At 41.1% G+C, this 14,494-nt stretch overlaps 1 protein-coding gene and 1 pseudogene across 2 annotated transcripts in view; one reads left to right on the forward strand and one right to left on the reverse strand.

Moving 5' to 3' along the window:
- SPATA31H1 (SPATA31 subfamily H member 1) overlaps positions 1–11,922 on the reverse strand; it is a 32,977-nt gene extending 21,055 nt beyond the window's left edge. The window contains 1 exon segment of the mRNA XM_054245118.2: positions 11,774–11,922. Within this exon segment, the coding sequence (XP_054101093.2) occupies positions 11,774–11,917 (144 nt within the window). The 5' untranslated portion in view covers positions 11,918–11,922.
- On the forward strand, positions 1,098–1,870 carry LOC144579333 (core-binding factor subunit beta pseudogene; annotated as a pseudogene). The gene has a single exon (XR_013526715.1). The product of XR_013526715.1 is annotated as a core-binding factor subunit beta pseudogene (transcript).
- Positions 11,923–14,494: the final 2,572 nt, after the last annotated feature.

Below are 14,494 nucleotides of genomic sequence, written 5' to 3' on the forward strand. Positions count from 1 at the left end.
ATTCTAAAATCTAATAAGGACAATATTAGAAAGAAAAATTATAAGCCAATCTCTTTCATGGATGTAGATACAAAAGTCCTAAACCAACTATCAGCAAAGTGAATCCAGTAATATATGAAAAGCATCCGCCTGGCGCAGTGGCTCAGGCCCGTAATCCCAGCACTCTGGGAGACCAAGGCAGCTGGATCACTTGAGGTCAGGAGTTCAAGACCAGCCTATCCAACATGATGAAACCCCATCTCTATTAATAATATAAAAAATTAGCCAAGTGTTGTGCAGGCACATGTAATCCCAGCTACTAGGAAGGCTGAGTCAGGAGAATCCCTTGAACCCAAGAGGTGAGGTTGGAGTGAGCCGAGATTATACCACTGCACTCCAGCCTGGGTGACAGAGTGAGACTCCATATCAAGAAAGAAAAAAAAAAGGAGAAGAAAAGAAAAGCATCATGAACATCATCATGAACATGTTATATTTATTCCAAGAATTCACAGTTGTTTTATTTTTAAAACTCTGTGTAATTCAGCAGATTGATAGAATAAACAAGAAAAACATATAACCATCTCACATAGAGACATGAAAATTACTTGATAAAATTTATCACCTGGCCAGGCACAGTGGCTCATGCTTGTGAGCAGTTTGGGATGTCAGCCTAGCCAAAATGGTGAAACCTCATCTCTACTGAAAATACAAAAATTAGTCAGGTGTGGTGATGCTTGCCTGAAATCCCAGCTACTCCAGAGGATGAGGCACAAGAATCATTTGAACTCAGAAGGCGGAGGTTGCAGTGAGCCAAGATCGCACCACTGCACTCCAGCCCCGGCAACAGAGTGAGATTCCTTCTCAAAAAAAAAAAAAAACAAAACAAAACAAAAAAACACCCATTCATACTAAAACTGCTTGCAGACTGGAAATAAAAGGGAACTTCCTTAGTTTGATAGAGTATTTGCAAAAGCCATATAGCAAACATTACACATATATGGTAAATTCTTGAAAACTTTCCTCTACATACACAAAAAAATAATCCCCACTATACCATCTCCATTGAACATTGTACAGGAAGTCCTAATCAGTGCAATCAAACAAGAAAAAGAAAAGGTGAGAGGAAGTGGCGGCGGCGGGCGGCGGCGGCCGGGGGCAGCAAAAGCTGGGGCTGCGCGAGCTGCAAGCAACCGCTGAGGCGGCGGCGCCTCAGACTCCCGGGAGCTGGAGTCTAAGCGGGCGGGCGCCGCGGGTGGGCGGTCAGTCGGTCACCTCGGAGCCCGCCAGCGGGTGCCCGCGCAAGCTCTCAGCGCGGCCGGCTGGCGCGGCTTCAGGGCGGGAAGATGCCGCGCGTTGTGCCCGACCAGAGAAGCAAGTTCGAGGACGAGGAGTTCTTCAGGAAGCTGAGCCGCGAGTGTGAGATTAACTACAAGGGATTCAGGGACCGGCCCCAGGAGGAGCGCCAGGCGCGCTTCCCGAACTGCTGCCGCGACGGCCGCTCGGAAATCGCTTTTGTGGCCACAGGAACCAATCTGTCTCTCCAGTTTTTTCCGTCCAGCTGGCAGGGAGAACAGCGACCGACACCTGGCCGAGAGTATGTCGACCTAGAAAGAGAAGCAGGCAAGCACCCAAAAGGCCTTTGGAGAGACTCGGAGAAGGACACGTGAATTTGAAGACAGACAGGTCTCATCGGGAGGAAATGGAGGCGAGAGTTTCACAGCTGCTGGCAGTAACTGGCAAGAAGACAAGACCCTAGTCCTGGTTCCCATTTAGGTGGTGGTGATGACCTCAAACTTCGTTAATAGCACAGCAGATGTGTGCCACCCATCTGTACATACACATTGCTTCTAGTTGGCAGAAATAATTGATTAGAAGACCAGAAACTGATAACTGGAGGTACTACGGTCTATTTCTCAACCTTAGGCAGTAATAGACATCAAAAACTGCCATGGTTTTGCACTATGATTATAATACCTGCATTTCTAATTTTTAAAGCATGTAGCCAGTAATAATTTGAAGTTTTTTTCTATGCAAGCTTACCTTGTTGGCATTATTTTAGTGAGTTGAAACTATCTACATGTAAAGCTCTTTTTCCTCCATTGTAATTTAAAAGTTTGTGTCATTTTAAAACAGGTCAAAAAATTAAAATTATACCAGAGGGTTTCTCTAATCATTTTTTCTAATTTTTTTTTGTACTTCTAGATGTTTTGGTTATACAGCTTCATTTTAGATGAGCATTCTTGTTTTTTTGTTTTGTTTTGTTTGCCCCATTTTCTTTTGTGTTTTTATAGTTTTATAGCATTTTAAAACTGCTGATGTTTGCATTATTTACAGGCTCAATACCTAGTAGCCTAGAGCTGTCTGCCACAGCCTTCTAACGAAGTTTACAGTTATTAAAGTTGCAGTATCCTTTTAAATGCTAATAATCAGCACTCTTTCTTTCTTCCTTTCTTTAAAATTTTATATATAGAGAGACAGGGTTTTGCAGTGTTGCCCAGGCTGGTCTCAAACTCCTGGCATCAAACGATCCTCCTGCCTCAGCCTCCCAGAGTGCTGGAATTACAGGCTCTTTCTTTTTAAACGTAAAACTTTTAAATTGGTATTAACTCTGTAATCTGACCCAGACTGTTTTAGCTTCTGTTCTATCATGAGTTTGGCTGGAGATAGTCTCCATAGATGATCTTCTACTGAAATGCCTAAAGAAGTCACAGGCTGGCTTCTATTTTATTCAGGAATTTTTTTTAAAAAGTCAATCAGAAAAGGGATACTGGAGCTTCTTCATGTATGTAACAGCATATTAAACTGGAGACAGTGATGAATCAGCTACAAAGGTAATATTATTGTATCAAAATCATGTTTAAGATAGCTGCTTTTATGTGTATTTTATATTGCATGCTTTTGTAAAAAACATGCTGGGTGATGATGGAAGATTAGTTTTAGAGAGAAAATGTTCATCTGTGCAGAGGATACATTTTCTTCCATTAATTCTGGAAAAAACATTTTCAGCTATATATATGGTATTTTGCAAAAGGACTATTAATAGAAACTTTTGAGATGAATTAATGTAAGAATATTTTTTAAATAGGCTTTCTGTCAAATTGAGTGCAACTTATTTTTAGATACAGACTGGAAAAAAGTGCTAGGTCATTTGGCACCTCCTTACAAATATTTTTCATGGTCACATTTATTAAATGTTACTACATTTCTGAATTTTTGAAAAATGTATTTTATTGTAAAATGGCATTATTTTAATGAGTGAAAAACTGACACAGTCAATTCAGAAAATGAACTGAAGTCTGAATAAGGTCTTTGCATTTAAAAAGCATAAAACTACTTGATTGGTGAGGGAGGTGTTACTTTCATTGTATATAGATCTTATTTCATAACAGATATCCTGTATCAGAATAAAAATATGTGTTATATATTTGAAGTCATGCATGGTAAGGAGTGTGTTTAAATTGTTATAAACAATAATGCATCATTAAAGGCCACGCTGATCTTGTGTAACTATAAGTACTATGAATGAATTTGGTTGGCTTTGGTGTTGCACAGCTCACATGTTTACACACTCAGTGCCCTAATTTCCCCTAAGGGAATCGCTATTTAAGTGATCCTTACAGTGGTGTTTGATGGTTACTTTATTACAGAGCTCCTTGGTTTTTGACTTCTGCACTTAAATTTTTTTAAATAACATGATGATGGTACATTTTCCTCTATTGTCTAGCTAAGGGCTTTCAGTCCACCAGTAAATACGATCAAATGCTATGAAATGTTCCTGTTACCATCCTTCTGTAAATACTGGATTTTCCTGTCGTTTAGCACCACGCTGCTTCTGTCTGTCTTAATGCTGGCATTAAGATCATGAGCCCTTTTTCTCCATTAGTGCAGGCTTTGAAAACTACTTCTAGTAAGTTATTGATGCAATTTGATATTGTTTCATAATCTATATTTAAACAAAATTACATAATTGCATCATCTTTTCTAAATTCATCTCCATTAACACTTGCCTTAAGCTACCAGATTGCTTTTGCCACCATTAGCCATACTGTGTGTTTGTATGTTAAATTTACTTTCACAATAAACTTCTATGTAGTAAAAAAAAAAAAAAGAAAGAAAGAAAAGGTATAAGAATCAGAAAGGAAGAAATAAAATTATTATTTTCAGACAATATAATTGTGTAGAATATTCAAAAACACCTACAGATAGATAATTAGAATTGATAAGCAAATTTAGCAAAGTCTCAAGGTAGAAAGTCAATATAGAAAAATCTATTGTGTTTTCAAGTATCAGGATCATTTAGAAAATGACATTTAGGCTGGGTATGGTGGCTCATGCCTGTAATCCTAGCACTTTGGGAGGCCAAGGTGGGAGGATTGCTTGAGGCCAGAAATTCAAGACCAGTCAGGGCAATATAGTGAGACCCCAACTCTACAAAAAAATTTATTTTTTTTTTTTATTTTTTGAGATGGAGTCTTGCTCCATTGCCCAGGATGGAGTGCAGTGGAGTGATCTCAGCTTACTGCAACCTCTGCCTCCCGGGTTCAAGCAATTCCCCTGGCTCAGCCTCCCAAGTAGTTGGGATTACAGGCACATACCACCATGCCTGGCTAATTTTTTGTATTTTTAGTAGAGACAGGGTTTCACCATGTTGGCCAGGCTTGTCTCAAACTCCTGACTTCACGTGTTCCACCCACCTTGGCCTCCCAAAGTGCCGGGATTACAGGTGTGAGGCACCGCACCTGACCCCATTTCTTCAACACATAATTGGATAAAATAAAAGAAAGGAATGAGAATGGACAATTTACAGATTAGGAGACAGTTAAGAGATACACAGATCCATTTCAATCTGTGATCTTTAATCAAACAGACTGTAAATAAAAATTTATATCACTTAGGAGACAATTAGAATTTTTCTTTTTTTTTGAAACAGGATATGGCTCCATCACCCAAGCTGGTATGCTGGGGAGCAGTCTTGACTGCAACCTTTTCCCTCTAGACTTAAGTGATCCTCCCATCTCAGCCTCCCTAGTAGCTGGGACCATAGGCACACACCACCACACCCAGCTAATTTTTGTATTGTTAGTAGAGATAGGGTTTCACCATGTTGCCCAGGCTGATCTCCAACTCCTGAGCTCAAGCAATTCTTCTGCCTCAGTCTCCCAAAGTGCTGGGATTACAGTTGTGAGCCACCACATCCAGACGATAATTGGAATTTGAACGCTAAAGGGTATTTGATGGTATTATAAAATTACTGTTAAATTTTTTGGCATGATAATAGTATTGTGTTTAACTGATTTTTTTTTTTTTTTTTTTTTTTTTTTTGAGATGGAGTCTCATTCTGTTGCCAGGCTGGAGTGCAGTGGTGCAATCACGGCTCACTGCAACCTCTGATTCCCAGGTTAAAGCTATTCTCCTGCCTCAGCCTCCTGAGTAGCTGGAATTACAGGCACGTGCCACCACTCCTGGTTAATTTTTGTATTTTTAGTAGAGACGGGGTTTCACCATATTGGTCAGGATAGTCTCGATCTCCTGACCTCATGATCTGCCTGCTTCAGCCTCAAAGTGCTGGGATTACAGGAGTGAGCCACTGTGCCCAGCCAAGAATGTTTCATTAAATATCTCGATTATTAAGTTTTGCTGCTCCTTACATTTTGTGTTCAAGATAAGTACCTCACTCATTTTTACCCTAGTTCCTGCCCTACTGGAAGAATTAGATATCTACATAGGGAGGAGGGGAGTGTTGACCCCTACCCCTCACCATACACAAAAATAATGTGAGATGGATCATAGATCTAAATGTGAAAGAGAAAAAAAATAAGGCTTCTAGAAGAAATATAGATGGGTATCTTCATGGTCTAGTGGTAAGCAAAGATTTCTTGCACTGGGGGTGGGGGTGGGGGTAAGGAGGAGAACACTAATCTTAACAACAAAACTTCATAAATTGGATTTGATTAAAATTTAGAATTTTTGGTCATTAAGATACCACTGTAAATGAAAAAATGAGTCACAGAGTGGTAGAATTTATTTTAAATACCTGTATGTGGCAAAGGATTCATGTCCATAGAATTCAAAGAATTCCTACAAATCAGTTAAGTAAAAGAAACACTGATAATTATTAAAAATGTGCAAAAGATGAACAGGCAGTTCACAAAAGAGAATTTCTAAATGGCCGATAAACATGAGAAGTTGTACACTATTATTAGTCATTAAAAAAATGCACATTAAAACCACAGTGCAATACCACGCAGACTCACCAGAGTGACTAAAATGAAAAAGGTGGGCTGGGCACAGTGGCTCACATCTGTAATCTCAGCATTTTGGGAGGCCGAGGTGGGGTGGATCACCTGAGGTCAAGAGTTCAAGACCAGCGTGACTAACACAGCGGAACCCCATCACTACTAAAAATACAAAAATTAGCTGGGCATGGTGGTGAGCCCCTGTAATCCCAGCTACTTGGTAGACTGAGCCAGGAGACTCGCTTGAAGCTGGGAGATGGAAGCTGAAGTGAGCCAAGATTGCACCACTGCACTCCAGCCCGGATGACAGAGTGAGACTCTGTCTCAGAAAAAAAAAAAATTGTCAACAACATGTGTGAATCTCAAACACATTATGTTTAGCAAAAGAAGTCAGACACACAAGAACACATACTGTATGATTCTATTTTTTCTAAGGTTCAAGAACAGGCAGAACTAACAGCCAACAAACATATGAAAAAAAGCTCATCATCACTGGTCATTAGAGAAATGCAAATCAAAACCACAGTGAGATACCATCTCATGCCAGTTACAATGGTGATCATTAAAAAGTCAGGAAACAACAGATGCAGGAGAGGATGTGGAATAACAGGAATGCTTTTTTTTTTTTTTTTTTTTGAGACGGAGTTTCGCTCTTGTTACCCAGGCTGGAGTGCAATGGCGCTATCTCGGCTCACCGCAACCTCCCGGGTTCAGGCAATTCTCCTGCCTCAGCCTCCCGAGTAGCTGGGATTACAGGCACGTGCCACCATGCCCAGCTAATTCTTTTGTATTTTTAGTAGAGACGGGGTTTCACCATGTTGACCAGGATGGTCTCGATCTCTTGACCTCGTGATCCACCCGCCTAGGCCTCCCAAAGTGCTGGGATTACAGGCTTGAGCCACCGCGCCTGGCCCAGGAATGCTTTTATACTGTTGGTGGGAGTGTAAATTAGTTCAACCAATGTGGAAGACAGTGTGGTGATCCCTCAGGCATCTAGAACCAGAAATGCCATTTGATCCAGCAATCCCTTTACTGGGTATATACCCAAAGGTTTATACATCATTCTGCTATAAAGACACATGCACATGTATGTTTATTGCAGCAGTGTTCACAATAGCAAAGACTTCGAACCAACTCAAATGCCCATCAATGATAGACTGGATAAAGAAAATGTGGCACATATACACCATGGAGTACAATGCAGTCATAAAAAAGGATGAGTTCATGTCCTTTGCAGAAACGTGGATAAAGCTGGACACCATCATTCTCAGCAAACTAACACAAGAACAAAAAGCCAAACACAGCATGTTCTCACTCGTAAGTGCGAGTTGAACAATGAGAACACATGGCCATAGAAGGAGAGCATCACACACTGAGGCCTGTCGGGGGAATGGAGGGTCTAGGGGAGAGATAGCATTATCAGAAATACCTAATGTAAATGATGGGTTGATGGGTGCAGCAAACCACCATGGCACGTGTATACCTATGTAACAAACATGCACATTCTGCACATGTATCTCAGAACTTAGAGTATAATAATAATAAAAGAAAAAAAGAATCCCTCATGATGCTGCCACATTGGGGATAACATTTAGGTATGACTTTTGAAAGGACAAAATAGTCAAAGCATAGAACATTTACTGCTATAAATTTCCTTTTTAACTGTTTTTGCTGCATTCCATGAGTTTTGGTATGTTGTTTTTTACACTTTTATTTGTTGTAAGATACTTTTAAATTTAACTTTTAACTTCTTCAGAAGAAAAAGAACAGGCACAACTAATCCATGACGATAGAAATCAGAATAGAGGTTGTCTCTGAGCAGAGAGGAGGGCAGAGACCAGAAAACAACATGAGGGTCGTTTCCATTCAGGGCTGTGGCTAAGCCATATCTTGATCAGGGTTTTAGTTACATGGGTATGTACATTTGTCAAAACTCATCACCCTATACACTTAAGATCTGTGCATCTTATGGTATTCATTGTACCTTAATAAAAATGTGTTTGTCAACAAAAAAGTTTTTTATTACATAAATATGTAGTAAGAAATTGTATTAGTTGTTTTATGAGGTAGAGTGACTTCCTGAGTAATTTACACTATATTTTTATTGCTGCATTTTCTGACAAAGAAAGTAGATTCATGCTTCCCTGTACCAAAGAAGGTAGCCAGGCCTTTGTCCATAGGGTCTTGGAACTGCTAATGCACAGCAGGGAGTTCGTATTTCAGGGCTGAAACAATTGTCAGGAACCTAAAAACCAATCCTCAAATAAGTCTAGATCTGCGAAAATTTTAAGCTGAAGTGTCCCAGAGGGTTGAGACCGGAAGGAAGCTGGCTCCCTGAAATGCCAACAGTCCTGAAGCCTCAGGTGCACTGGGTAGGAGGACCCTGGGTAGGGGGTCCCCAAGCCCTTCTGGTGTTAAGAGCCCAGATGCAGCAGTTTAGGGACCTTAGCAAAGACCCTGGAGACTGAATTTGGCAGAGAGGGGTTGAGACACAGTTTTTGCCTTCAGACGGCTAAGCAGAAAAGCAAGAGCTGTCCCTGTAGCTTAAGGGCCTGACTCACTTCTACTCTGGATAAACTGCAGAAACTCTGGAATTCTTACACAACACAAAGGTTGGACTTTTTTTTTTTTCCACCCTAGGAAAAGGGAGGCTTAAGCCAGAGTATGTTTGATATAGACAAAAACAAAAAACAAACAAAAAAAACCTTTGCCATTTCTCATGCGCAGTTGTGAAAACTGTCATACCTAATATACTTAACATAATTAAATGTCATGCATCACTTGTTACAGAGGAAAAAGTAGATGTTTGTCTTTTACTCTCTAAGATGATGTTAAAATAACTTTCCAATTATAAAAAGTTATTGTTTTTAAAATAAAATTTATCTAAAATAACTTATATGTTACGAACAATGGAAAAAATGCTTTTGCAGTTGCTAAGGAGGTTGACAAAATTATGAGTGAAAGAAGTTTGAGAGTCAAAAAAGGTTTGAAAATGCTGCTGCAGGCAATAGGATACAGAGAAATTTTGTGTGCTTAGTTACTTTTAGCAGAGTGACACAGTTAGCTTTGGGGGTTCTGTGTGTGCTGTCTTTGTTTGTTTGTGACAGCGTCTTGCTCTGTCATCCAGGCTGGAGTGCAGTGCAGTGGCACCACCCTGGCTCACTGCAGCCTCCACCTCCCAGGTTCAAGTCATTCTCCTGCCTCAGCCTCCCAAGTAGCTAGGACTACAGGTATGTGCCACCATACCCAGCTAATTTTCGTATTTTCACTAGAGACAGGGTAGTCTCCAACTTCTGACCTCAGGTGATCCACCCATCTCAGCCTCCCAAAGTGTTGGGATTACAGGGATGAGTCACTATGCCCAGCCAGAAACTGAATTTTAAATTTTATTTAATTTTAATTAATTTAAGGCCAGGTGTGGTGACTCATGCCGGTAGTCCCAGCACTTTGGGAGGCCGAGGCATGTGGATTGTTTGAGCGCAGGAGTTTGAGACCAGCCTGGGCACCATGCGAATACCCTGTCTCTACCAAAAAAATATGAAAATTAGCCAGGAATTATGGCATAGGCCTGTAGTCTCAGCTAATTGGGAAGCTGAGGTGGGAGAATCACTTGAGCTTGGAAGTTCAAGGTTGCAGTGAGCCATGAGTTGTACTCCATCCTGGGTGACAGAGTGAGATCCTGTCTCAAAAATAAAAAATTTAAATGGTCGCATATGACTAGTGGATACAATATTGAACATCACAGGTCTCGGCCGGTGAATATCTCCACATAAATTCTACAAGCACTTCCAATACAATAGTTGATTTTCTGCCTCCCACCACATTCACCACTTTTCCTGTCTAATGTTGCCTGTGTTGTTTAAAACACCATCATCTTGTGAGTCATTCAGGGTTAGAATTGAGAAGTCATTTATTTATTTCACAAACAACTACAGAGCACTTACTAGTATGCCAGGCAGTGTACTAGGCACTGGAAATGCCGTGATGAATGTAGTCCTCATAGAAAATGATGATAATGTTTATGACTGACGCTTGGCATAAGGAAAATTAGACTCAGTCCCTTCTCCCTCCTTTGCAAGGGAGTCTTGCATCACCTTCCACATGCAAACGTTCACCCCAAGACCGCCTCCACTTTCACATCCCTGACAGCAGACACTTCTGTCTCTTCCACTTAATGCTGTATCAGTAGTGCACAGAGGAGTGCAAATGGGGGGGAGGGGTGGAAGATAAATATTTGGGGAATTAATTTATGTTCTCTTTTTTCTTTTTGAGATGAAGTTTCCCTTTGGTCGCCCAGGCTGGAATATGGAGGCGTGATCTTGGCTCACTGCAAACTCCGCCTGCCAGGTTCAAGTGATTCTTGTGCCTCAGTCTCCCCAGTAGCTGGGACTACAGGTGCATGCCACCACGCCTGGCTAATTTAGTATTTTTAGTAGAGGCAGGGTTTCACCATGTTGGCCAGGCTGGTCTTGAACTCCTGACCTCAAGTGATCCACACGCCTCAACCTCCCAAAGTGCTGGGATGACAGGCGTGAGCCCCCCTGCCAGGCTATGTACTCTTTTTCACCCTACTTCTCTTATTCTTTTATTTCCTCCCTTCTTCCCACTAAACCATTAAAATGGCCTAGCTATGCCAGAGAACTATAATAAAAGCCTGCTGGAGGTATTTAAAGCCTCACTCTTAAAGTGCGGTCCCGGTCCAAGGGCAGCAGCATCACCTGGGAGCTTGTTAGAACTGCAGAAACTCAATCCCTACCCCAGACTTACTACATCAGAATCTGCTTTTTAACAAGACCTCCCAGGTGACACATATGCATGTTAAAGTTTCAAAAGCATTGCTCTAAAGCACAGATCTAAGCACATTTTTACCTGGCTTTAAAATCTTTGATATCTTTCAAATTGCAGAGTTGTATTTATACAAAGTTTTCAGCGTGGCATTCAAAACTCTACAATGTGACCTCTGCCAACTTTTCAACCTTTTCTGAGTACTTACAGTTCTGTACTCCATCCAGGTTAGCAAATGTAGTCCTCATAGCACTACAATCTCTCCTCAAACATATCCAATACTCTTCCCTTTCCCATGCCTTTTTTCCAATGTATTCACCCCAACCACCTTCCAAATCCCACTCTTCCTCTGAAGCACACTCAAACCTGAGCTCTCCCAGATGGCATTTTATAGAGCCCCCTAGTTCAAAATGCTGTCTACCTCCCATGTCTTTAGCAACATTTATACATCTGTTAACTCTTAACACATTCTCTTTCCTTGAAGTTATGTGTCTATCTGTCTCCCGCACTTCACCTCGAGCTCCTAGAAAGTGGGGATAGTTTTTTATTCTTCCTCAATGTCTACTACACTGCCATATATAATAGCTGCTCAAGGTCTGCTGAAATGAATTGAAGGGAAAATGGTTTATAGTGACCTATAGGAAGACATCCATGGGCACTGTCTCAGCTCCCCTCTCTCCACATCCAGTTCCTCCCCGACCCAAAGTATAGGAGTTTCTATGGCCTCAGGAGCAGGGACCAGTGAGTTTCAAGGGGAGGGCTACATCACATACCTCTGAGTTTATCTTGGCTGGCACCTGCTTCCAGCTCTGAGTCCCAGAAAACAGCATCCAAAGCCCCAAAATAAAAAAAACAAATAATAATAAAAGGTTGATACATGACGGCAGTGGGATGTCCATCCCCCAAATTGGTGCCATTTTTCAACCATATGCTCCTCAGCTGAAGAGTTTTCTGCCTCCAGGCTGTGACTTCATGTGCTATCACAATGGGCTTTCCAAGGTAAATCTGACAGCATGCAGTCAGCTGCTTAGGTCTCTTCTTTGAGACACACCCAAAGTAGCATCTGCTGCCCCTTCCTGCAGCTGTCCATAGGCTCTGCTCTGACAGCCAAACTCGGGGAAGAACTCCTTTATGACTCCTCTAGGATTGGGCTAGACAGCTTGTCATTAAGTAGGGAGTATAGAGGCAAGGTTTCAAAGATGCAGGTCTTCTAAGTGGCCTGTTCTGCCCTGCAAGCATTTTCTCTAGAGCCAGTCACTCCCTAGAAGTCCAGGTATGGAGTTAAATGTCCCAAACCACAAACTAGAATACAAGATCAAGTAAACTAAAGAAAGCTAGGATATTTTAAGTAGGTACTCTCAGAACATTTGAGACATACGGTTTCCTAAATCTAAGGCTTGACACATTTCCTAGCTGCTATTGCACTGGGACAGAAAAGAGATGCCAGAGAGGGAAATTAAATGATCTTAGAGGATCACTCTGCCCCAGAATCTACAGTCTCATTTTCAAAGTCTGGAACATTTATTCTGTCAGGTCATCCAGACGTGACTGGATTCTCCAAGGCTAATTCACTAAACAAAAAAATGTACAAGGAATCAATTCATGCTATAACAAAGATTAATAAAACTGGCCAAAGCATTCTTCTTCCTTTTTGAGACAGAGTCTCACTTTTTCACCAGGCTGGAGTGCAGTGGCATGATCTCGGTTCACTGTAACCTCCACCTCCTGGGTTCAAGCAATTCTCCTGCCTCAGCTTCCGAAGTATCTGCGACTACAGGCGCGTCCCACCACACCCAGCTAATTTTTGTACTTTTAGTAGAGACGGGGTTTCATCATCTTGGCCAGGATGGTCTAGATCTCTTTACCTCATGATCCACCCACCTCAGCCTCACAATGTGCTGGGATTACAGGCGTGAGCCACCACGCCCGGCCGGCATTCTTTTTTCTTACAGGAAAGTTAATCTGGAAAAGCAACCCAATGAACTATTGAACAGCAGGTACTGTCTTAGAAGACAGACAAGATCTCTCACCTCATAGAATTTTCAGCCTACAGGGGCAGCCTAAACAGTGTTCTAGAAAAGCCCTTCAGAAAGAAAGTAGTTAAATAAATGTGGTATACCCATATTATGAAATACTCTGTGGTCACTATAGAGATTATAATTATAAAGAATGAGATATGTTATATGAGCTGAACACACTTTATGTGGTAGGTACTAGTTATATGCCAGCATGGAGTTCTAAGAAAAGATTAGAACTGAACCAGGCACAGTGGCTCACGCCCATAATCGTAACACTTTGGGAGGCCAAGGTGGGCGGATCACCTGAGGTCAGGGGTTCAAGACCAGAGTAGAAACCCCATCTCTACTAAAAATACAAAATTAGCCGGGCATAGTGGCACATGCCTGTAATTCCAGCTACTTGGAAGGCTGAGGCAGGAGAATCACTTGAACCCAGGAGGCGGAGGTTGTGGTGAGCCTTAATAAAAACTTTTATCTTTTTATGGAAAAATCAAGGCCCTTTGAATATTTTAACTCAATCTCTCCTTTCCCAAATATATGTTATTATAGTTAGGAATTTTAATTTTATATATTTACTTTTAATTTTTAAAAAGTTTTAATTTTTAATATTCATGGGTATATAGCATATATTATGGAATATATGAGATATTTATATTATGATATTGTATTCCATAACACATATTCCATAATATATATGTTTTTATTTTTAGATTATAATACATAATATATATCCATAATACAATATTACAATACTATGATTAGTATTAGTCCATTCTTGCATTGCTGTAAAGAAATACCTGAGACTGGATAATTTATAAAGAAAAGAAGTTTAACTGGCTCACTGTTCTGAAGGCTGTACAGGAAACACAGCAGCTGCTGGGAGGCCTCAGGAAACTTACAGTCATGGCAGAAGGTGAAGGGCAAGCAGGCTCATTTCACATGGCTGAAGCAGGAGATATAGAGCTAGAGGTCCCACACACTTTTCAACAACCAGACCTTGTGAGAACTCATTCACTATACAGAACCAAGGGGAAAAGTACTAAACCATTCATGAGAACTCCACCCCAACAATCCAGTCACCTCCCACAAGGCCCCACCCCTAACACTGGAAATTAAAATCCAACATGAGATTTGGGTAAGAACACAGTTCCAAACCATATCACATGCAATGCAGAATAATCACATCATGGGAAATTACATATTCATCCCCTAAAGGTTTTATGCTCTGTGTTACAAAGAATCCAATTATACTCTTAAGTATTATTATTATTATTAAGACTGAGTCCCACTCTGTCGCCAGGCTGGAGTGTAGTGGCACAATCTCGGCTCACTGCAACCTCCGCCTCCCGGGTTCAAGCAATTCTCCAGCCTCAGCTTCCCAAGTGGCTGGGACTACAGGCATGCACCACCAGCTAAGTTTTGTATTTTTAGGAGATACCACATTTCATCATATTAGCCAGGATGGTCTTGATCTCT

The sequence above is a fragment of the Callithrix jacchus genome, chromosome 14 (assembly GCF_049354715.1).
Source record: "Callithrix jacchus isolate 240 chromosome 14, calJac240_pri, whole genome shotgun sequence".
Taxonomy (NCBI): domain Eukaryota; kingdom Metazoa; phylum Chordata; class Mammalia; order Primates; family Cebidae; genus Callithrix; species Callithrix jacchus.